General features: G+C 43.5%; 1 protein-coding gene across 8 annotated transcripts in view; it reads right to left on the reverse strand.

Annotated features, from left to right (window-relative positions):
* Window positions 1-757: 757 nt before the first annotated feature.
* The window catches only part of OSBPL8 (oxysterol binding protein like 8), a 423538-nt gene continuing 398429 nt past the window's right edge, over window positions 758-25866 (reverse strand). For 6 of the 8 annotated variants that reach the window (XM_073560013.1, XM_073560011.1, XM_073560012.1 and 3 more), the window contains 6 exons: window positions 21165-21301; window positions 20435-20620; window positions 17994-18147; window positions 11372-11477; window positions 9691-9796; window positions 758-7096 (listed from right to left, as the gene is read on the reverse strand). In XM_073560013.1, the coding sequence (XP_073416114.1) occupies window positions 6961-7096; window positions 9691-9796; window positions 11372-11477; window positions 17994-18147; window positions 20435-20620; window positions 21165-21301 (825 nt within the window). In that variant the 3' untranslated portion in view covers window positions 758-6960. The remainder of the gene's footprint in view (window positions 7097-9690; window positions 9797-11371; window positions 11478-17993; window positions 18148-20434; window positions 20621-21164; window positions 21302-25866) is intronic. The other 2 variants (XM_073560014.1, XM_073560019.1) reach the window with 1 other exon arrangement.

The following is a 25866-nucleotide window of genomic DNA, read 5'->3' on the forward strand; positions in this document are numbered from 1 at the left end:
TTCAAGATTTGCTTAGTATTGCACAGGGGATAGAGGTATCATTGTCATCCTTAATCCTCTCACCTGTGCAATTCTATGGAAATCCTGAATACATGACCTGTGGGAGGCCGCGAGGACCGGAGTTTGGGAAACACTGGTGTACACAGCATGTGCGCACTTTCATCTTCCTTATGTGTCTCCATTGGCCGTCGCTTTGTAGATCTGTGTGTTGCAAACAACTACTATACAGATAGGGAAAGGAGAACTCTGCCCTTTCACACCAACACTGTGTATGGCGCTCAGCCTTTTTTTTTTTTTTAATATATACAGTTCCAGAGACTTGAGCCTTTTATTTCGTGCCAATTTTTATGGCCTTTGCCAAAAAAGTGGTTACATTTGACCTAGCGACAGGTTCTTTTGAAGGAATTTCCTGTATTTTCTTCAAACTTCAGTTTCTGACACCTCTGTAGCTGTCTGCCTGTTATTGGATCTCAATATAGGACCATATACAAGGAATTCTGGGATGTGCGACCTTAGTGAGGAAGCAGCTGCTATCCGCACCATACTGCCTTCCAATAGAAAGAAATATAACTGGCATATGACTGCATACCAATAAAGGTTAGACGTGGTACCTTTGTTATCTGGATGAAGGTGCACTCTCTCTATTCATATACCTGTGGAATCTTTATACTTAGAGGTTCCCTTATTGTTGCTTTGACTCCGCGCAAATACCACGCTGCTCTCTAGACTATCGGTACATATAAACCAGACATGAATGTATGTTATGATCATGTTTTATTCTAATTGGAAATACAAAACTACTGACCAGTGGAATTGTTTCCATTTTTAAAAAGCCATTGGACAAGATGTTAAACATACATGAACACATAACATGCTACAGGACAGCACATTTGTCATTCCATCCTAGCTCAGCGACCTGTGAACCATTGGACCTTATGTATAACGACTCATGATGATGGTAAAATGTCACATCCCACCACTCCTACCCAGAATGGTTGCTACTGACAATTTCTCAATCTCTGGCAGAAATGGTAATTATCCATGAGGTTCAATGTGTATGGAGCCCGGCTAAGACAGTGCTAGTCCTTCTCACAGGTTCGATATTGAAAATCATCAAATGCACTTATTATTAGACATAAATAACGTTGTCTTTGCTGTGTTCTTTCCGTCTTCTCATATTCATTTGTCATGGCTTCTGGCTCTTCATCGATACATAACACTGGTCTTTACTCAATGTTGATATAACAGTCTATTGTAGTTAAAAATGTAACAGTACAAAATAAGCAATGATGGTAAAAGAACAGATGTGCAGAAAAGTACAAGGTGGAGGTACAGAAGCCTTCATTCAGTCACACCGAGTTTAACCTCTTCTCCGTTGAGATCCAAGCGCATATTTTCAAGCACTAGGAATACATTGGTATACAGAACTATATATATATATATAGATCACTGGATTTCTTGTACTTAAAAGCTGTGAGATGCAAATAAAAAACAATCATTTTAAACATTGTAATGAAGTCACACTTCTGTGTAAGAGGTCACTGCTTGTTGCTATGGCTATTAGGAGTATGCCACAAATTGTAAAGACTCCATTGTATATACACCCGATGTGTGGACATAAATGCAACAATTTAAGATACGTCACAGGTCCTCCCTCTGACCCTGTTGATACTCTACGAAAGGGAGTCCAGTCAGAAGAAAGCCGATTAACTTGAAAGTATACACAGCTTACCCTTCAAGAGCGAAGGAGATAAATATCTGACCAAGTATTGCAAATCCTCTTAAAAAAGTAAGAGCATGGGCTTGAAACCTGTGATCGTATGAATATGGCACAAACCCCAAAACACAAAACTGTTTATCAAAAAGGCACAGGTAGCAATGTTCAGACAGCTCTCTGGCTCTCAGTGTCATCCAAAAAGGGCACACGTAGGACATGAACTACATCATCTACAGAGAGATTAGACCGCACCACTGTGTTCTACTCCATATACTGGAATACACTGCACAAAAGGGACGCACTGTCTCACTTTCTCAATGGCTAACCAGCCAGCAAGGCATTTTAGACTCCCTTTAGTGGAGGAGAATGTACGCAGTAGTGTTATATCAGGACTTCATGAAACTATGCCAGAAGCTGTGTCGTTTACAAGAAGATAGTGGAGTTCCAGGCTACAATTAGGCTCAACCCCAAGAAATTCGTTAAAAAGGTGATTGTACCTTATACTGTATGTTTGTAATAAGAACCTTGTTACACTGGACTCAGTGTTCAGAAACCATTCCCTGGCAGGTAAAGACAACATACCTTTCTCAGGGCCGCCCATACGATGTGTGGGGATGCCTCCCATACATACACCACCCTGCCATTCTTCTAAACATTCTAATCATTACGGTTGTTCTGTAACAGAGTAAGCTTCTCCATGAGAAAGTGCAGAGAGAGCTAGAAATGACAGATGATATGTATTATTCATATATATTGCTAACCAGTTTTCTACATTAGTAAACTACTATACAAGTCACATAAAAAGTCTTCATGGAGTGCACTGTACAGTCCCTTACCACTAACGGTGCTCTGTACATGAAAGAGTTTCTAAATACAGTTTTCACTATACAATTCTTAATTGTTTTTTCTCTGAAGACCTATGTGGTTACGCGATTAACCCTTCAGTGCTGGCCACAGGATGTTAGGATACATCTCTGCACCAATAAGGATATGTAATGCTTTAAGTGGAGTTATGGGCTACACAACGGAAATTGCTATTTGATGTATAAGTGATCTTAGGATTCCGATAGAAATCCGGAAGATACAATGTTCTGTTTCATTTTTCATATAAGAATACTTACTGTACAAATAATTATATCACTACAGCTAAAATGCTTAGAACTTACAGTACACCTAGACAATCCATATCATATGGACACAATACTAAAGAAATTTTGGTATGACACAAGGGTCAGACATACAGTTAAACCCTCAATTCTCCACGTGGTGGACGTTTCTACTTGATAGTATGGAATGTTCCAATTGCTTTGGCAGGAAGAGCTGTCATCTTTTACCCTTCTCCAGTTCATTTTGGCAAATATCTAAAGCTGTCACAATTATTCAGAAAAGTCATATTTTAGAATCAGAGGTGAATGATGCATCAAGTTTAAGCACTGGGTATGTCCACCTGTTCATGTTTGGAAGGGGGAAAAAAGCAATTTGAAAATAGGATTTTAATAAACCCGCACATCACAATAAAGCATTATTTAGGATATTTGATGCAGCTGTTTGAAACACCGTCACAAAAAATTGGCAAAAGGCAATGTAATAAAATAAGACTAGAACCAATATTTCCTGGTATGTCCGCCACCATTCCACTGCTTCCCACAAATTTTTGTGTGCACAATGCCGAGCGGTCTAATCACATGACTGTTGCAGCCTATCGCTGGCCTCAGCGGTCATGTGCTCTATAACCCTGAGACCAGTGATTGGCTGCAGCGCTTACATTGGTATTCGGAATGTCACTGCTTCACCCAACCAAGAGTTTGGGGAGCGACGGAGGTGAGACGTAAAAGCGCTGGGGCATTTAACTGGAGAGTATAGGGGTTTAGCTTATTACATTCCTCGCTTTTATCTAATTTTTTAATGATTTGAGTAAAAACATTTTAACTAAGTAATTCCATCATCATTTCAGAAAACGAGTTGCAGATTGTGGCACAACAGTAAGTATCAATGAACAGTTCTGTCGTGGGTATGACTTTCAGTCGTTCTGCTACTCTTTGCACTATTTCCAGCTTTAGGCTGGATTTTTCATTATACTATGTAATAATTATGACCTACACAGATGTACAAATAACTAAAAAAGGTAAAAATTGATGGTTACATAAAAAGTATGGCCTTCTCCTATACCTGGCTGTATATGGTGCTGGCAGGTTAGTGCTTTACTGGCTAGGAGTTAAATGCACATGAATTAATCTTTTTTTTTTTTAAAGTGAACTATTCGCCTTGAAAGCATACACTGTAAACATAAATACAACTAATCTATCTAGAACCTTTAAAAAAGAGAGAAAATGCCAGCATTTCCAGAGATTATATGATGAATAGAGGGACAATGCTGAAAGTTTAGCATATACTCCCAAGATGAAAATTGCCTCAAATGTTTAATTTTTGCTGCTCAATATCCATAACCTGAACATGTATTTCCTTGGGCTGGAGTGTAGCTTAGAAATGTATCTAGCCAAGCACCCCCAAAGAAAATGAACATACGGTTACACCGCAGTAATGGACAATTATAATTGGGGACCTTCCACTTGGCTTCTCTTACATTGTAGTTAATCTCCGTGGGCTAATATTGCAGTTACAGAACGTAGGCTTTACTTACTAAATACTAATTCAGTATTTAAAAGATATATGATACTTATACTGTTATTCTAGGCAAAACATCAACATTTTGTTTTAGCTAGAATGTCTGTTCTCCTCCCCATCCATCAATTCAGTGATAGCGTGCCATCCTTTATTTCTTTTTATATTAGCTAGTACTGAAATCACTTAAAACAGGTAAAAAATTAAGGAGCGAGAAGATGAAACGTACATTCAGTGTGATGCTATATAGGCATCACAAACTCTGACAATATTCAAGTTGAGTTTTTGCACAGCCAATGGCCTGAACCAGTTTGGAAGTGGGCAACTCTTTAAATGTATTTGTAGCCATCAAAACAAGGAACAAGTGCTTAATCGGACTTAAAATCTAAATACTGCCAAAAATATACAGGCCATGATCCGAAAACATACTGACTGTACAATTATGACATGTTAAACATCACAATAAAAGTTTGATAGGTGCTGCAAAGAAAAGAAAATTCTGGGTGTTTGGGCACAATGTATTCTGGGTACATTGGGCACAAGTAAGGAGGACGCAGTCCGGTGTGCCTGGCTTAGTGACGGTTAGAGCCACTGTTTTATACATATGATCACCTGCATGGGATCTATACTAGACTAATGGAACAGCACTAACAGTAATATTAAGGCCCTTGTACACATTAGATGAAAGTTGGCCACAGTGGTCGACCATCAGATGATCTTAGAGGGTCCAAGAAACAGGAGATAGATTAAAAGTTAATCTTTTATTCATTTCATCAGATTAAAATACAAAAAACAATGTAGCAACGTTTCAGCCATATGACCTTTATCAAGCAAGACAAGAGAAAAAAAATTAAGTTTTAATCCATCTTTGGTGCCTTGGATCCCTTGGGCTTTGTTTGTTTCTTTAGCTGGGTGGAAAATTAACGTACTCCCAAGTGGCACTCAGATAAGTGGTTGAAATCCTGATACATGGGATTTGACCACACAAACTGAAGCTCCACATTTCATTAACATTTGCTGTAAAATGTATACTCTAAAAATATCCTTATTATAGCATGATTTGCTATGGTTTCTCCTTATTTTCTTGTGTGATGCTGGTCTCCAGAGTATAGAAAAAAAAAATTTAAGCTATTGATGACACTTGTTTTCATCATATTAATAAATATTACTCAAAGTCAAACCTGCTATATTTAATCGGAAGCACTAACCATCTTATGTCTAAAGGGGCCTCCAGACTTTTCCCCGACAGAGGTCGTTAGGAACAAGAATGGTCAGATATGTTGAATTTCAATAGGACTGACCTTTTTTTTCCACGGGAGATAACCTGCTGCCAGTGCCAGGTGCATTTGGCCGCAGCTTACTGCCTCCTACCTATAAAAAATTAAGTTCCCCCGACAGCTCTCTCTTATGAGTCCCCATACACAAGAGTGATCGCCCGCACATGTTTTCTCTACAAAACAGCCGCTGCTAGGCTCCTACTTAGCTCCTGGAAATCCATCATGCCAGATCCCTCTCTAACCCCAGCATCATATGTCAGGAGAGAGTCAGCAGGCCTCCCTACACACTAAACTATAGGGCTGAGACCGGTGGGTTCAGCTGACATTAGTAGAGTGTGTATAGGGGCCTTAAGGCAGTCTGACCTCTACTTTCAGGCAGATTCTTGATTTCTGTAAATCAGCAAACTCTGTAGTGGCTTTTAAAATATTTCTATAGTTGTGTAGATTGACCTAACATTTAAAGACACTGGTTTGGTGATTACTTGTTATATATATATATATATCTCTGAGATCCGTTAGCAGCAGTAGCCTACTTGGCTATGTTTGCTGACAACTGAATTTTCAGACACTGCAAAGAGTGATAATGAATCAAGAAATAGGAAAAGATTCTAGAAAACCAAATAAATTACATTGCCAGCTAACCAACGCAAATCAACGGTATGGCTAAATGGTGGACATAACTAACTATAGCATCTTCAATCAAGCTCACCCAGTAAAGCAGTCAATTGTCCTGCCGCAGCTTGCAGTCAAGGCATACGTTATCAATATCATCCACTTACCGGTGGCTTTCCTGAACTACGTACAGAAGATCAGTTTGAGCATAAGGAATCCGGTAACCATAACTCTGCAGAATCCTAGTGAAGGATCCTGTTAAGAACATACTTAATAGAAACGTGATATTTGTCAAATACCTGAATTAACAAGACCTTGGCTTTCCAGGCTGTCATTTCACCTCAGAATGCTAATAGCTCAATTTACCCAAAAGACTTGCATTGGCAGCCAGCAACATACTTAGAAAACGTGTTCATATACATCTGTGACATGGACATTACAGAACAGGGAGGTGTGTAACAGCGAATACAATGACACAGCTCGCTAGATAGTGCGGGCACTTTCATACTTGATCTACTGGCGATGTGGACAAAGTGAAAAGCTGTACAAGATTCCAGAGTCGAGGGCGGATACTTTAAAAAGAAGAAGAATATTGCACCCAAAAGTTCAAATCATCTGACCTCCAACATGGCGGGGATGAAAAGCACTGAAAATGCTAGTGAGGCAAGAAGTGGTCCCAATCCAAAAGCGACAGTTCCAGACTCGACATACTTCTATGCGAATCCGTTTCTTTCATTTGAACAAATAGTTAATGGCAATCTGAAGAAAAATCAGGAAGATAATAATACAATAGTCTCTTTGCTGAAGGAAGCTACCTTCTGTGCTTGAGGCATTTGCAGTTACACGATTACGGAGAGCAATGATGTTCCTATAGGACAGAACAAGAAGGTGGAGATTATAATAAGCAGAACCACTGGGGAGAACATGTACGTGTACATTATATGAGAAATATACTGGAGAAGACGCGAATGATATCAAACACTTCTGCTGCACAAGTAGCCTTAATAGTACGAGGTTTTATTACTGTACAAAACATGTTAACGTTCAGCTCAAACTATTTATTCAGATGTATCTTCTATAGTGCACCATTACAGTAGTAAGTGCTGATAGATTACAGCCATTCTACTGCAATGGGGTTGTGCGTGATTAATACAATGGCTTCTGTCTTTGAAAAACAGCAGCGGTATTAAATATACCACTGGAATATGGAATATCTGAGGTTCCTATTGTTTCAGATCAATCAATTCAGCAGCTATGTAGTCTGGATTCTGCAATAGAACACTGACCGGCATAAAAAAAGAAATGTCCATCTCAAGCAGCTTTAGACTATATGCACACGTGTGGAATTGCCGCGGAAATTTCCACGGCAATTCCGCAACTCCCTGAGGCGGGAATTCCACGGAAAATCCGTATGCGGATTTCGTGTGAAAAACTAGCGTTTTGCAAGCGTAAGTAGCTTGGAAAACTGATTGGCAGGTTGGTCACATTTGTCAAACATAGTGTTTGGCAAGTGTGACTAACGTTTTACTAGTGATGCTAACTATGCAGCATCAATAGTAAAAAGATATAATGTTAAAAATAATAATAAAAAATAAAAAATCGTGATATTCTCACCTTCCGTCGTCCCCCGCAGCGTTCCTGATCCTCGCGATGCTCCCGGCAATTCCCGTTCCCAGTGATGCCTTGCGTCAATGACCTTTGATTACATAGCATCGCGCGAGATGCTACGTCATCACAGGTCATTCGCGCAAGGCATTGCTGGGACCGGGACTTGCCGGGAGCTTCGCTGAGAGGCGGGAAGGCTGAGCGGGACGCCGGAAGGTGAGAATATCACGTTTTTTTATTTCAATTATTTTTTTAACAGGGATATGGTACCCAGGGCCTGGAGGAGAGTCTCCTCTCCTCCAGACCCTGGGTACCATCCGCACATTTTCCACTTACTTTGCGCATATTGGGCATAGCCACATGCGGAAAGTAAGGGGAACAATGCATTCCTATGTGTGCAGAACCCCCACGATTCCGCACAAAGAATGAGCATGCTGCGTATTTTTCTGCGGTGAGATTCCACTGCGGAAAAAAACACAGCATTAGCACAGCATGTGCAGAATGCCATTGACTTCAATGGGTTGCTTATTTTATGCGTTTTTGCGGCGAAAAAAAGCGGGCAAAAGCATAAAATTTGCAGCAATTCCGCACGTGTGCACATAGCCTTAGACTGCGTTCAAGTAGAGCATTAGTAATCCCGGAAACATCAAAGGGATCCAGCTTCCATATTCACTAAAAATGTTCAAAAATGTATTGTGTGGTTGTGTGGTCATTAAAATTTTTTTAGATCCATACAAAGAACTTCATTGCTAGCACGCTACAGGCTCTTCGCCCAGAAAGGTCTGAACAGATTTCACACATTTTAAGATGATTTGGATTCTCTCATATTTATTGGATGCTTCATGCTTAGTGACATGTATGCCAAATCCACAAATTTCCTTTTTTTTCATGTACATGGGAAGTGCGAGATTAGGATGGATTATCAAAGAGGCCTTGTAATTTTGAAAAGTTGATTGTTGTATTAGAGTCTTATGGCCAAATTAGATGAGCTAATATATCGAATACTGGTTCTTCTAAAGAGGCCGGCTTAACAAGGGATATCCGGGACTTTAAAAAAAAAAAAAATGCATGCAGTTGCTAACAGAGGCAACTACCTGTCTGTTGTACCCGGTTCCGGTCATTGACCGATCCTGCCAGATATTCAGCAGCTCCCTGTCAACAGAGCTGCCGTTTCTCTTCCTGCTGACTGGGCGGGACTACTGGTGTCATGCTGATTGACAACCAACTTGTGCTGCCTAATTGGGGGAAGCCGGATGTCAATCAGCATGACACCAGTAGTCCTGCCCTGTCAATTGGAAGAGAAACTGCTGCTCTGTTGACAGGAGACAGCTGTATATCTGGCAGGATCGGTAAATGACCGGTGCCGGGTACAGCAGGCAGATAGCTGCCTCTGTTAGCAACTACCGTACATGCCTTTCTTTTTTTATAAAGTCACAGACATCCCCTTTGAAAGTAATTGTCCAACTTTTGGGATTTTTTTGTTTTCATTGAAATGCCCGTATTTGGGGCTCACAATAATTTTTGTAACTGCTTTTTATTAAAAATGTTGCAACATTTGCCTTCTGTAGTCTGTGCTTTGCACTATCTATTGCAGGCTGCAGAAGGACTTATCTGAGAATCAGTCAACTCGATTTGATAGTCTGACAAGAGAGTTTGTGACTCTTCTCTATCTTTTTTCCTGTTACTCTCCACTGATTTACGACCACATCAAAGTGGAATGTGCAGAGAAACAAAGACCGTAAAAAGGCCACATATTTAAAGAAATTGCAAAAACAGTTTTTAGTCTTAAATACAACATGAACCTAATGTTAAAAAAGTTTTACATCCAGAAAACAATGTGCAAAGAGATAAGATCACCTGTTGATTTCTTCTTGTGTTTTCTTGATGGATTCTATGGCACTTTGTAATTCTCCATGATCTGCCCCTTTCTTTCGACTTCTACTGCTGTGAGCCAATACGTGCGCTGGAAGAGCAATGACGACACACACACGCATCATTCTTCTGTTACCGTTATTTCAAACCTCAGCAAAGTCACTGCAGTCAGTGGTTTTTCTTAAAGGGATTTTAATATATGTAAACAAACTGTAAAAAACACTTACCTAAATATTTGGGCAAAATGGTTTAACAGCGCGGTGTGAAATCATTGTCACTATTTACTGCCATCTCATCACTTAATTATGTCATTTTGATTGACACTATTCATTTTACTTTACAATGTAATTTTGTTGTTTTTTGGTTTTTGTTTTTTTTTACTAAGTTCACTACAGAAAAAATTACCTGGTAACTGTTCTATGAATCAGTACTTTTATTATTTAGTATTTATGGGGGACGTAGGTGTTGTCTACTTAGGAAAACATAAAACTTGATAGGTTTTATTAAGCTATATTTTATTTTTGGTAGATAAAGCTGTATGGATGTTTGTGTGGCGAAAGCAGTCGTTTTATTGGATGACCATTTTTACTATATGAGATTTATATTTTTATATTTTATTATGGTGTAAACTTACTTACACAGTGATATGGGGATTTTTAAAATTTCAATATTTGATACTTGAGATAAGGGGGAGATTTAAACTTCCATAATTGTTGATTTTTTTTATATAAAAAAAAATATTTTGTATTATTTCTTAAATGTTATATTTATCCCCTTGGATCTGCAATAGCTTTATCACCTATAAAATACAATGGAATACTGTAGTACTTCAATAGTATTTCAGTCTACTGTACAATTACAACTTCCCTATTAAGATTTGGAGCACTGTCAATGGGCATTCAGAAGCCTCCAGGCTGCAAAAGAACCGAATGTGCACCCTGTGATAGCGTAGCTACAAGAGGAGGGCAATGGACATTGTGACTCCTTCCTACCCACCTAAAAGCACTACTGACAGCATCATCTAAGTTACTCGTGGGCATCGGCTGTATAACGCAACCAGCACCCATGCTACATGGTGCAGGCTCAGCTCTTGAGTCTTCTCCATACTGTGAGGACACATTTCTGCCGTAAATATACAGTGCATGTCACCAAAGGGGTTAAAATAACTTCTAGTATTCATGAAAAGGTGCATTCCTCTCTTTGGACACTTACAAGCTGATGTGTGTGTATATATACTTCCATCTGATAAACACCTCTCCAGATGGAAAGGGATCCATGGTCTTCCAGTCATCAGACATCTGTGGCAAATCTCATAGATAAGGGAATAACCTCTTTATACGTTGGTTGGATATATGTATGTCAATCATGATTGAAATATTGCATAGGTTGGTTGGTGATGACAAGTTTTACATTAAACCAGTTTGTAAACTTAAGAGCACTGATTCTTGAAGATAAGAACTAAGATGGCTCATCACATGTTACAATTTACACCCTCTTTATCACACCGAATTTCAGCACTAGAGGTGCCAGCTTCCTATTTCTTTTAAACCTATGTAAACAATATCTTCACAGAGAGCACAGACTGCCCTATAATCTCCCAACTCCAGCTAGGGCATATCAACATGGAGAAACAGTGGTCCCAAATCTCTTACAAATGAAAGCTCACCTTCACTGCCAGAGGAGTCCTGATTATCCAGCTCTGGGGAGGAGCATCCACTTTCTCCTTTCTTCTGCTGACCACTTGATTTGTGCTTCAGCTTTGGAACACAAACCTGTAATACACACCAATTGCAATCTAAAGACGATCTGAAGGTACAGCCTAAAACAGCCCAGAAAAACTAGAATACCCATCCAAATGTTAGATATACAGTTGTGCTCAATAGTTTACATACCCGGCAGAATTTTTGCTTTCTTGGCCTTTGTTCAGAGAATATGAAAGATAACACCAAAACTTTTTCTCCACTCATGGTTAGTGGTTGGGTGAAGCGATTTATTGTCAAACTACTGTGTTTTCTCTTTTTAAATCATAATAACAATCCAAAATATCCAAATGACCCTGATCAAAGATTTCACATACCTCATTTCTTAATACTGTGTATTGCCCCTTCAAACATCAATGACAGCTTGAGGTTTTTTGTGGTAGTTGTGGAGGAGGTTCTTTATTTTCGCAGATGTTAAAGCTGCTCACTCTTCTTGGCAAAAAGCCTCCAGTTCCTGTAAATTCCAGGGCTGTCTAGCATGAACTGCGCGCTTGAGATCTCCCCAGAGTGGCTCAATGATATTGAGGTCAGGAGACTGAGATGGCCACTCCAGAACCTTCACTTTGTTCTGCTGTAGCCAATGACAGGTCGACTTGGCCTTGTATTTTGGAACATTGTCATGTAGGAACGCCCAAGTTCGTCCCATGCGCAGCTTCCGGGCTGATGATTATTATTATTATTATTATTATGCATTTATATAGCGCCATTTATTCTATGGCGCTTTACATGTGAAAAGGGGAAATATAGACAAGTATAGTAAACACTCCTCTTGTTATTTGTTATAATCTACTGTATGTGATTATTGTTATGCTGTAATGTCTATTGTCTGTACAAATCCCCTCTGAAATGTAAAGTGCTGCGGAATATGTCGGCGCTATAAAAATAAAATTTATTAAGTGTAAGACAAGGGACACACAAGTACATAAGGAGAGGGGACCCTGCCCGCGAGGGCTCACAGTCTACAGGGATGGGTGAGGATACAGTAGGAGAGGGTAGAGCAGGTCGTGCTGTGGTTCAGTAGACCGAGGATCACTGCAGGCTGTAGGCTTGTCGGAACAGGTGGGTCTTCCGGTTCTTCTTGAAGGTTTCCGTTGATGGTGAGAGTCTGATGTGTTGCGGCTGGGAGTTCCAGAGTATGGGGGAAGCACGGGAGAAGTCTTGTATGTGGTTGTGGGAAGAAGAGATAAGGGGGGAGTAGAGAAGGAGATCTTGAGATGATAGAAGGTTGCGTGCGGGTAGGTACCTAGAGACCATGTCACAGATGTATGGAGGAGACAGGTTGTGGATGGCTTTGTATGTCATGGTTATGGTTTTGAATTGAAGCCTCTGGGTGATAGGAAGCCAGTGAAGGGCCTGGCATAGGGGTGAGGCTGGGGAATAGCGGGGAGACAGGTGGATTAGTCGGGCAGCAGAGTGTAGGATGGACTGGAGAGGAGCCAGAGTGCTAGAGGGGAGGCCAGAGAGTGGGAGGTTGCAGTAGTCGAGGCGGGAGATAAGAGCATGCACTAGTGTTTTTGTGGTTTCTTGGTTGAGGAATGAGCGGATCCGGGAAATATTTTTGAGTTTGAGGCGGCAGGAGGAGGCGAGGGCTTGGATATGTGGTTTGAAAGAGAGTGCAGAGTCGAGACAAGGCACCAAGCGTACGGGACTGGGGAAAGAGCAGCCGTTGACATTGATGCATAGGTCTGGTGGAGGGGTAGAGCGAGATGGGGCAAAGATGATGAATTCTGTTTTGTCCATGTTCAGTTTGAGAAAGCGAGCAGAGAAGAAGGCTGAGATAGCAGACAGACATTGTGGGATTTCAGTCAGTAAGGAGGCGAGGTCGGGTCCAGATAGGTAGATCTGCGTGTCATCGGCATAGAGGTGATACTGCAAACCGTGGGATTCTATGAGCTGTCCCAAGCTGAAGGTATAGATGGAGAATAGTAGGGGTCCTAGGACAGAGCCTTGGGGAACACAGACAGACAGGGGGCGAGGTGAGGAGGTGGTGTGTGAAAGGGAGACACTAAATATTCGGTCTGTTAGGTATGATGAGATCCAGGATAGGGCCAGGTCTGTGATGCCAAGAGATGAGAGAGTCTGTAGCAGGAGGGAATGGTCTACGGTGTCGAAGGCAGAGGACAGGTCCAGGAGAAGGAGGACAGAGTAGTGTTGTTTGCTCTTGGCGGTTAGTAAGTCGCTAGTGACTTTAGTTAGGACAGTTTCAGTTGAGTGATGCGGTCGGAAGCCAGATTGTAACCGGTCAAAGAGGGAACAGGAGGAGAGGTGGGAGGACAGTTCAAGATATACATGCTGTTCCAGTAGTTTTGGGGCGTAAGGGAGAAGAGATATTGGGCGATAGTTAGACACAGAGGATTGGTCAAGGGAGGGCTTTTTGAGGATGGGTGTGATTGAGGCATGTTTGAAGGATGAGGGAAAGACACCATTTGTAAGTGAAAGGTTGAAAAGGTGTGTTAGAGATGGGATGAGGACTGTGGCCAAGTTAGGGATGAGGTGAGACGGGAATGGGTCGAGGGAACAAGTGGTGAGGTGTGATCTTGACAGAAGGGTGGAGAGCTGATCTTCTGTCATGGTGGACAAGCTGGCTTTTGCAGAACAGGGCTGAGTGGCTAAGAGGGGCATTGGGGGCTGCGGGCCAAAGTTTTGTCTGATCGTGTCGATCTTCTGCTTAAAGAAGGAGGCAAAGTCTTCAGCAGAAATGAGAGGAGGGGGAGGAGGTGCTGTGGGACGGAGTAGAGAATTGAAAGTGTTGAAGAGCTGTTTAGGGTTGTGACACAGGGAGGATATTAGAGATGCGAAGTAATATTGTTTTGCGGCAGAGAGCGTGGACTTAAAGCTGGCAAGGGACTGCTTGTATGCGTTGGAGTGCTCAGTAGAATGGGTTCTCTTCCATCTCCGCTCAGCGGCCCTGGAAACCCATCTCAGTTCTTTGGTCAGGCTGGTCAGCCAGGGCTGCCTGTTGCTTGTTCGAGTTTTGCTCTGCGTGCGGGGGGCAGCCGAATCAAGCGTTGCTGCTATTGTGGTGTTATAAAAGGTGGCAGCAGCATCTGTGTCATGAAGGGAAGCTATGTCTGTAAGAGGGAGAAGGGATTCAGAGAGTGATTGTAAATTGAGGTGTTTGAGATTCCTGCGAGGGTGAGCGACTTTATGGAGCGGGGGTTGCGCAGTAGGAGAGGAGAGGGAGGAGAATGTCAGTAGGTTGTGGTCAGACAGGGGGAGGGGTGAGTTATTGAGATTAGTGAGGGAACAGAGACGGGTGAAGATAAGGTCCAGTGTGTGACCATCTTTGTGAGTGGCCGCAGGAAGCCGTGAGCGATAGAAGTTTAGAGGCAGCTGGGGTGGAAGTTTCAATGGGGATGTTGAAGTCGCCCATGATGATGGTGGGTATGTCAGCAGAAAGGAAATGGAGTAGCCAGGTGGTGAAGTGGTTGAGAAAGGTGGAGATGGCTAGTTCTGGGGGGCAGTAGATGACCGCCAGTTGGAGGTTGGAGGGGGAATAGATGCGGACGGAGTGCACCTCGAATGAGGCAAGAGTAGCGGAGGGTGGCAAAGGAATTGGGGTAAAGGAGCAGGTATCAGACAGGAGCAAGCCAACTCCTCCTCCACGTTTGTTGCTGGGGCGAGGGGTGTGAGAGAGATGGAATCCGCCATAGGAAAGCGCAGCTGGAGAGGCTGTGTTAGAGGGAGTGAGCCAGGTTTCAGTGCTGGCGAGGAAGGAGAGTTTGTTGGTGATAAAGAGGTCATGGATAAATGATAGCTTGTTATAGACAGAGCGTGCGTTCCATAGGGCTCCAGGTAAGGGGGTTGAGGGAGTGGGGGCTGGATGAATGGGTATGAGGTTATCATGGTTGCGAAGACGTGTAGAGGATCGTGGCAGGGTGGTAGAAGTGAGTGTAGGGATGTGTTGAGGAGAGCCAGGGTTTGGGGATACGTCGCCAGCAATAAGGAGTAGTAGACAGAGCATTAGAAGGTGGGAGCAGGATAGGACATGATGTGGCCGTGTGTGTCAGGAGAAAAAGGACTGTATGTGGGGGAACAGTTGTGACGAAGAGGTGAGATGGTTGGGAAGGATGGAGGGGGAAATGACATGTTCCTTACTGGGTGGAGGGATTGCAGGAGCTAGGGAGAAATAGAGTAGTATGGGGGTGATAGTAAAAAGATGGCGAAACATTGTTGTGGTGTTATAGTCCGTTACCTTACAGTCAATTCCAGTCCAATTCAAGTCTAATTCAAAGTACTTAGAAATTGATGGAGCCGACTACGTCTGGAGCAGACCCATGGTGCTGAATATATGTGCAGCTAAAGACAATCAGGTGTGAGTGAAAAGTGGGGTGTAACTGCCCAGGCCAAATGCACAGAGTTAAGCAGAGGTCATAAAAGGGGGAAGGGGTTATACAGACCACTTAGATGTGTGGCAAAGATAACAAGATGGAGTACAATTATGGATACAAGAAGATGGGTAAGCTATGCATACCATATAAAATACAATGCAGTTCACATGGGGCATTCAGGAGCATGAGAAAGTGGTGGAAATTCAGCAATGCGTACCATATAAATTACAATGCAGTTCACATGGGGCATTGCAATTTTGCCTCCGGTATGTGCTCATAACATGCTGTATTCATCTTTCCTTCAACTCTGATGTGCCTTTGTAGCTCACACATCCCCAAAACATCAGTGATCCGTGCTTTACAGTAGGAATAGTGTTCCTCTCATCATAGGCCTTGTTGACCACTCTCCAAATGTAATGTTTATGGTTGTGGCCAAAAAGTTCAATTTTGGTCTCACCACTCGAAATTACCTTTTTCCAGAAGTTTTGAGGCTTGTCTCTGTGCTGTTTTGCGTATTGTATACAAGATACTTTGTGGCATTTGTACAGTTATGGCTTTCTTCTGGCGACTCGACCATGCAGCCCATTTTTCTTCAAGTGCCTCCTTAATGTGGATCTTGAAACAGCCACACCGCTAGTTTTCAGAGTCCAGTATTTCAGCTGATGTTATTTGTGAATTTTTCTTTGCATCCTGAACAATTTTTCTGGCAGTTGTGGATGAAATTTTTGTTGGTCTACCTGACTGTGGGGTTTTTTTTTTTCAGAGCCCCTGATTTTCCATTTGTTAATTACAATCTGAACGCGGCTGACTGCCATTATCAATTCCTTGGATATCTTTTTGTATCCCTTGCCTGTTTTATACAGTTCAACTACCTTTTCACGTAGCTCTGTTGATAGTTCTTTTTCTTTCCCAATGACTCACAATCCAGAAACGTCAGTGGCTGGATGAAAGATGCAAGAGTCTGTCTGGATCCCAGAAACTCACTCTGCTTTTATGCACACACACTGATTACAAGCAAACAGGTCACAGGTGAGGATGTTACCTTTAGTAGCCATTCAATTTCATTTGTGTAAACTTCTGTGCATGTAATCAGGCCAAAAACACCAGGGTATGTTAACTTTTGATCAGGGTCATTTGGATGTTTTGGGTTGTCATTATGATTTAAAAATAGAAAACACAGTAGTTTGACAATAAATGGCTTCACCCAATCACTAACAATGAGTGGAGAAAAAGTTTTGGTGTTATCATTCATATACTCTGAAAAAAGGCCAAGAAAGCAAAAATTCTGCCGGGTATGTAAACTTTTGAGCATAACTGTAAATGCATTTCTCAAGAGGTATGTCCAACTTGTCTGCACCTAATAGAACCCATATGCATTAAAGTCGAACCAGCTTACCATCTAATCAGTATTACTGACTCTACCTGAACGAATTATGTCAGAGTAGCCAAGAGGTAGGCAGTCTGAATTAACTTGCCCAACCTTTTTTCTCTCCGGGATATATATCTACGACAGAGCCATCTGTGGGCATTTGTGGTTGTGGGGATGTCAGGAGAGACAGCAGTCTTCCGAGTGAGCGATCAGCTGACAGCTATCATTTGTGTATGGCTACCATTAGAGAAGACAAAAGGTAGCCAATATTCAAATTAAGATCTGACTAATACCAAGCCTGATTGTAACAAAAAAACAGAACATAAGAATCCTGACACCATGCAAAACTTAAAAAATAGTATATATTAAAAGTCACTGAGCAAAATGGATCCCAATATACAGATTTCTCGTGTATCACATACAGTATATATTTTTGGGAGAATAAATTATCATAAGAGCAGTCATGCATCTTGAGACTGTTAGTAGTTTTTGAAGACAGAAAACAGCAAATGGTAAAGGGGTTTTCACATATATTTCCGATTATTATGAGTAATGGTGTAAGGATTGAGTGTGATAGATTCAGATTTCGGACATATTACTCTGTCTAATGGCCTAAAGTTGGCACATATCAAGTGTAAGGTAGATGTTGTGGCGCATACGGCCCTTCCTGCAGTATTACATACCAGAGTAGCACAGACTGACAATCAGATTTCTCAGCCTTACAGCCAGGGGTTAGTACTTTTAAGCTTCCATTTTACACATGCGTCCTGGGTCTTGACAGGACAGAGCAGGGATAGAGGAAAGCCAATATCTTGACTCCAAACCTACCTGATAATTGCATTTGTCCCGCTTTGCCCCTTGGTTATTGAGACTAATTACACTGCCCGAACGTACCATTGGAGTCCTATGCCTGACTTTTGTCTGGACGGCACCATCTTTTTCAAACTGAACCAGGTCATTAAGGGGGTCCCATGGTCGGGTGCTATAAAATATACAAAAATCAAAATTAAAGCAGTACCACTATTAGTACCACTATTAATAACAACACAAATATACGACATACAACTAGAATGACATCTAGCAATAGCTTATAGTGCCTCCCCTACCTGTCAAAGCAAACAGTATGACCAGTAGAGGGCACAGTGCTACTATCTACCTGCCAAAGCAAATATGTGCCAGGAGAGGGCATAGAGTTACTCTCTACCTGCCAAAACAAATATTATGTGCCAGTAGAGGACAGAGTTACTCTCTACCTGCCAAAGCAAATGTTATGTGCCAGTAGAGGGCATAGAGTTACTCTCTACCTGCCAAAGCAAATATTATGTGCCAGTAGAGGGCATAGAGTTACTCTCTACCTGCCAAAGCAAATATTATGTGCCAGTAGAGGGCATAGAGTTACTCTCTACCTGCCAAAGCAAATATTATGTGCCAGTAGAGGGCATAGAGTTACTCTCTACCTGCCAAAGCAAATATTATGTGCCAGTAGAGGACAGAGTTACTCTCTACCTGCCAAAGCAAATATTATGTGCCAGTAGAGGGCAGAGTGTTACTCTCTACCTGCCAAAGCAAATATTATGTGCCAGTAGAGGGCATAGAGTTACTCTCTACCTGCCAAAGCAAATATTATGTGCCAGTAGAGGGCATAGAGTTACTCTCTACCTGCCAAAGCAAATATTATGTGCCAGTAGAGGGCATAGAGTTACTCTCTACCTGCCAAAGCAAATATTATGTGCCAGTAGAGGACAGAGTTACTCTCTACCTGCCAAAGCAAATATTATGTGCCAGTAGAGGACAGAGTTACTCTCTACCTGCCAAAGCAAATATTATGTGCCAGTAGAGGACAGAGTTACTCTCTACCTGCCAAAGCAAATATTATGTGCCAGTAGAGGGCATAGAGTTACTCTCTACCTGCCAAAGCAAATATTATGTGCCAGTAGAGGGCATAGAGTTACTCTCTACCTGCCAAAGCAAATATTATGTGCCAGTAGAGGACACAGCTCATGTCAGTCTGTGTTAGAGACCAATGCACAAAGGACCATACAGCAGTTAGCAAGAACGCTGTATGTATATAGCTTTCTGCCTGTTGAGAGGAGGAAGGTGTCTGTAGTAGGTCGGCCACTGACTACTAGAAAAAACGAAGCATGGAGAAGGGGATGCCCTGTCTACTGAGGAACTGAGTTGCCTCACCTAATAACTGAATGGTGTACTTAATACATGTGGGTTTTGTGACAGTTTTACTTCAATTGCAGGCAGTTGTAAAAAAAAAAAAAAACTTAGCGAAAAACATCCATAGTCCTCCAATTTAACAAAGTATAATAAAACAACACATTAAGGTGTATTTAGGCAACCTGATAATCAGTGGACGATTAAAAACATTATTCCCAATTATTGGACCATGTAAACATGCCAGCAATCACCCAAGAAAGCAAAATGCTTGTTCATAGGGTGATCAGATGAGTTTTTGCCAGCATTAAAACCACTGTGTAAATTGGAGATGTGCTGCCAACAATATAATGATATAAAGACAGGACATTTGTATAAGTGATTGATCTGTCACTGTTTTTTGTAGGCCTTTTTAAAACAGGCCAGTGATCCAGCACTGATCAACTTACATAATGTCAATCTATGCTCATTAAAGGGGTTGTTCACCACTAGGACAACCCCATCTTGATCTAAATATTTGGCATCGATAAAATAAAAAAAAGATAAAACTCATCTCTTGTGTCGGCGCTGTACCAGCGGTGTCGGCACTCGCATTCCTGGGCCTCTTGTGCGGTTGTTATGACATGTGAGCTCGGCGCTCAATCAGCACTGGAGTCACGGTCTTTTTTCTCGGGCAAATCGAAAGAGGAAGTGAGAGAGCAGCCACAGCCAACTTCCTTTTGAAGCTAGATATGTCCGAAGTCAGGGCCAGTGACGCCAGCGCTGACTGGGCGCCGGGCTCAAGTGTCATAACAACCACATTAGCGCCCCGGGAACGCGAGTGCCGACTTAGCGGAAGCTGTGCCGGCACGGCAAGATTTTTTTATTTTATCAGTGCCAAGAGTGGGGTATTAGAAGGGGTTGTCCTAGTAGTGGACAACAATGGTCTGAAATCTGTTGGCTAAATAAGCAAAAAAATATCTGATCTTGGTGTGCAGGCAGAGCAAGCGAGTACTGATGAGGTGAGGACAATATTAGTGTTACAGGTAACACAGTCAGAGACCCAATGCTAACCATTATAAATACATTTATCACATATAAAATGTACAGAAGAGAATTGAACTTACTCTGCATATTTGTAATGCCATTCTCCAGAGATCGGATCCTGTTCAAAGAGATTGCAGGTCCACTCCTCTCCCTTTGCCTTCATCTCTTTGGCGGCTTTCCTCTGAGCCTCCTCTAAAACAAACTTCTCCTGAGTGGCTTCTGTCTGATCTTTGCTGTTGATTGCCCTTGTAACATGCTGCCAGAGTCTGCAAATATGGAGAAGGGCATTGTTTAGCATCGAGAATTATAAAGGCAAAATATACCTTGCACCAAAACTAACCATAAAGGTAAAAAAAAAACCCAGAACAAATAAAACCGGTTAAAAAGTCATAAAAAAAAGCAGAATTTTACAATATGTGAAAGTTACAAAATTACTGATTAATCAAAAGCCAGTTCACTTCTTACAGATTTCCGGCATTAAGTGCACAGAACTTAAGGCCACATACACATTAGGGGGTTGTCGGTCAATCATTCAGCTGACAGGCATTTCGACAGGCTTTCCAACACACACAAGCATGCATGTGTTCCCTATGTGAAACCCGCTGACCGACATCTCTGCTGGCAACTTATCTCCAAGAGAACAATGTGATCGATAGTCCAAAATCAGATATGCTGACAATCAGTTGGATGGCATCCCCATGCACATTCAAGAGTTGGCAAACCCCTCGATATTGGTGGGTGCGCATGAAAGTCTAATATTTATGGGGGCTTTACCTTCACAGACAAAATGATATTCCCAAGAGGAATTACCTTTCAGATTCAAACTCTCCCTGCTCATCACGCTGCACTGTACATCGGATCAATCTGCGCTGCTTAATCTCATGGGTGGGGTTCCAGAAGGTCTCAGACATATCGGTCTTCTTGTCATGAATAAAGACTTCACTGTCCTGGAAAGTAAATGTACATTTTTATGGCCAAGTGAATGCGTTTCAGCTGCAGGAAAAAGCCTGTGGACAAGGAGGGTGCTTAGCTTTAAGAATGGAGCACTGTTTTTCTTATTTCCACTTTAAACTCTTGTTCCCATCTGTACAATGACAGCAAGTAATGAAGCTATGGTACCACTCTACGATCAGTGGGGCCTGATCTCTGGCATCTCCAATGATAATGATAATGAAGGGTTGGTCCAAAAAGGAATAACAGGAACAAATCAGTGTTGTGGTTCCTTCATTCACAGAAACAATTGGGATCCCAAAGTTTAGACCTCTACCGAAAATAAAATGATGACATATCCTGAAGAATGATTGTGGAAAAATCCATTAACAGTGCATTAAATAGCTGCACAATAGCTATGAACACTAATTCTGCACTCTTATAAGAGCTGTTCTATAAAGACAGCCTCCTTGGGAATATGAATGACATGGCAGTTTGAACCTCTCTTCTACGTGCTAGAATAAAAAAATGCTAAAAAACAATAGCACTTACAGATGCGGAACATGTTTTCTCAAAAGATATGTACAGGAGGCATGTTTCACTGGTAAAATAAACTGGTTGTTGAGGGTTTGTGGAGCCAAACCTCCTGTGATCCAAAGATAACCACCATGGTTTTCACATCCAAACCATTGTCTGCTTTAAGAAAACTTCTTTAGGTGCAAATGCAAAGCAATTGTGTGGGAATGTTCATATGTTACATTATTAGATAGGTTGAAAATAGACGTAGGTCCATCAAGTTCAACCAATTCTACATTTTGTCACTACATTAAAGTACAGTTAGGTCCATATATATTTGGACAGAGAACATTTTTCTAATTTTGGTTCTAGATATTACCACAATGAATTTTAAACAAAACAATTCAGATGCAGTTGAAGTTCAGACTTTCAGCTTTCATTTGAGGGTATCCACATTAACATTGGATGAAGGGTTTAGGAGTTTCAGCTCCTTAACATGTGCCACCCTGTTTTTAAAGGGACCAAAAGTAATTGGACAATTGACACCAAGGCTATTTCATGGACAGGTGTGGGCAATCCCTTCGTTATCTCATTCTCAATTAAGCAGGTAAAAGGCCTGGAGTTGATTTGAGGTGTGATGCTTGCATTTGGAAGGTTTTGCTGTGAAGGAAACATGCGGTCAAAGGAGCTCTCCATGCAGGTGAAACAAGCCATCCTTGCCAAACCTGTTGCAATTTGGTTGCACTCGGCGCACCGTCAAAAGGACGCATGCGCCCCCAAACGCATACTGCGCACGGCCTGCGTCCCCAGTGATAAAGATAGGGGAAGCAGGACGGATGCAGCGACATGTGCCCGTAGGCGGCGCTACCGGAGGAGGCGCGGCAGGGGGCGGGGCTTAGCGGCGGCCGTGTGCAGGCCGTCGCTGCGCCCTGAAACGCTAATGTGAAACCACCCTTAGTGACAACAAATGAACAATTGGTGAAGAAAGGATGTACTTGATGGACCTACGTCTTTTATCAACCTATGTAACTATGTGTTGTCAGCAAAGACTGACACTTTATTCTCAATCCCATCTTAAAGGTCATTAATAAAGAAGTTAAAAAGAATCGGTCCTAGCACAGATCCCTGCGGTACCCCACTGCTGACTATATCCCATTTAGAGAACGTACCATTTGTGACAACTCGGTTTCCTGTCATTTAGCCAATTCCTTACCAATATGTATACAGTGTCCCCTAGTCCCTGCTTCTGGAGCTTCAGTATATGGCTATTTTGTGGTACAGTATCAAATGCCTTTGCAAAGTCTATATTCACAAAAAGGAATGAAAACAGTATTGATGTAATGTACTATATCATTTTCTAATTCTGTCTGTCTGTCTACGGAAATCCCGCCTCGCTGATTGGTCGCGGCCTAACTGCCGCGACCAATCAGCGACAGTTGCTTAGTCGTCGCGGCAACACGGTCGCATCGCTTATTGTACAGGCACATTACAGCCGTTAAAGGCATCACTACTGCGTCGCTCATTACACAGGCACAGTCCTGTACATATTCTGGAGTACAATACATTAAGTATAGGGGGTGAGGGTGACCATGCATACCAGGAAAGGGGGGTGAGGGTGACCATGCATACCAGGAAAGGGGGGGGGGTGACGGGACCATGCATACCAGGAAATGGGGGTGAGGGGACCATGCATACCAGCAAAGGGGTGTGAGGGGACCATGCTTACCAGCAAAGGGGGGAACCATACATACCAGCAAAGGGGGGTGAGGGGACCATGCATACCAGGATAGGGGGGTGGGGGTGACCATGCATACCAGGATAGGGGAGTGAGGTTGACCATGCATACCAGGATAGGGGAGTGAGGTTGACCATGCATACCAGGATAGGGGAGTGAGGTTGACCATGCATACCAGGATAGGGGGGTGAGGGCGACCATGCATACCAGAATAGGGAGTGAGGGTGACCTTGCATACCAGGATAGGGGGGTGAGGGTGACCATGCATACCAGGATAGGGGGTGAGGGTGACCATGCATACCAAGAAAGGGGGGTGAGGGGGACCATGCATACCAGCAAAGGGGGGAAGGGGGCAATGCATACCCGCAAAGGCGGGGTGAGGGGACCATGCATACCCGCAAAGGGGGGGAACCATACATACCAGCAAAGGGGGGTGAGGGGACCATGCATACCAGGATAGGGGGGTGGGGGTGACCATGCATACCAGGATAGGGGAGTGAGGTTGACCATGCATACCAGGATAGGGGAGTGAGGTTGACCATGCATACCAGGATAGGGGAGTGAGGTTGACCATGCATACCAGGATAGGGGAGTGAGGTTGACCATGCATACCAGGATAGGGGGGTGAGGGCGACCATGCATACCAGAATAGGGAGTGAGGGTGACCTTGCATACCAGGATAGGGGGGTGAGGGTGACCATGCATACCAGGATAGGGGGTGAGGGTGACCATGCATACCAAGAAAGGGGGGTGAGGGGGACCATGCATACCAGCAAAGGGGGGAAGGGGGCAATGCATACCCGCAAAGGCGGGGTGAGGGGACCATGCATACCCGCAAAGGGGGGGAACCATACATACCAGCAAAGGGGGGTGAGGTGACCATGCATACCAGGATAGGGGGGTGGGGGTGACCATGCATACCAGGATAGGGGAGTGAGGTTGACCATGCATACCAGGATAGGGGAGTGAGGTTGACCATGCATACCAGGATAGGGGGGTGAGGGCGACCATGCATACCAGAATAGGGAGTGAGGGTGACCTTGCATACCAGGATAGGGGGGTGAGGGTGACCATGCATACCAGGATAGGGGGTGAGGGTGACCATGCATACCAGGAAAGGGGGGTGAGGGGGACCATGCATACCAGCAAAGGGGGGATGGGGGCAATGCATACCCGCAAAGGCGGGGTGAGGGGACCATGCATACCAGCAAAGGGGGGTGAGGGGACCATGCTTACCAGAAAAGGGAGGTGAAGGGACCATTCATACCAGCAAAGGGGGGGAGGGGGACCATGCATACCAGCAAAGGGGGGACCATACATACCAGGATAGGGGGGTGAGGGTGACCATGCATACCAGGATAGGGGGGTGAGGGTGACCATGCATACCAGGATAAGGGGGTGAGGGTGACCATGCATACCAAGAAAGGGGGGTGAGGGTCACCATGCACACCAGGAAAGGGGGGTGACGGGACCATGCATACCAGGAAAGGGGTGTGACGGGACCATGCATACCAGGAAAGGGGGGTGACGGGACCATGGATACCAGGAAAGGGGGGTGAGGGGACCATGCTTACCAGGAAAGGGAGGTGAGAGGAGCATGCATACCAGGAAAGGGAGGTGAGGGGACCATGCATACCAGCAAAGGGGGGGGAGGGGGACCATGCATAACAGCAAAGGGGGGGGACCATACATACCAGCTAAGGGGGGTGAGGGTGACCATGCATACCAGGATGGGGGGGGTGACGGGACCATGCATAACAGGAAATGGGGGTGACGGGACCATGCATACCAGCAAAGGGGGGTGAGGGGACCATGCTTACCAGTAAAGGGGGGGAACCATACATACCAGCAAAGGGGGGTGAGGGGACCATGCATACCAGGATAGGGGGGTGGGGGTGACCATGCATACCAGGATAGGGGAGAGAGGTTGACCATGCATACCAGGATAGGGGAGTGAGGTTGACCATGCACACCAGGATAGGGGGGTGAGGGCGACCATGCATACCAGAATAGGGGGTGAGGGTGACCTTGCATACCAGGATAGGGGGGTGAGGGTGACCATGCATACCAGGATAGGGGGTGAGGGTGACCATGCATACCAGTAAAGGGGGGTGAGGGGGACCATGCATACCAGCAAAGGGGGGAGGGGGGCAATGCATACCCGCAAAGGCGGGGTGAGGGACCATGCATACCAGCAAAGGGGGGTGAGGGGACCATGCTTACCAGCAAAGGGGGGGGAACCATACATACCAGAAAAGGGGGGTGAGGGGACCATGCATACCAGAAAAGGGAGGTGAAGGGACCATGCATACCAGCAAAGGGGGGGAGGGG

This window comes from Dendrobates tinctorius, unplaced genomic scaffold (genome assembly GCF_039654945.1).
Source record: "Dendrobates tinctorius isolate UK_male_01 unplaced genomic scaffold, ASM3965494v1 ptg000290l, whole genome shotgun sequence".
Taxonomy (NCBI): Eukaryota; Metazoa; Chordata; class Amphibia; order Anura; family Dendrobatidae; genus Dendrobates; species Dendrobates tinctorius.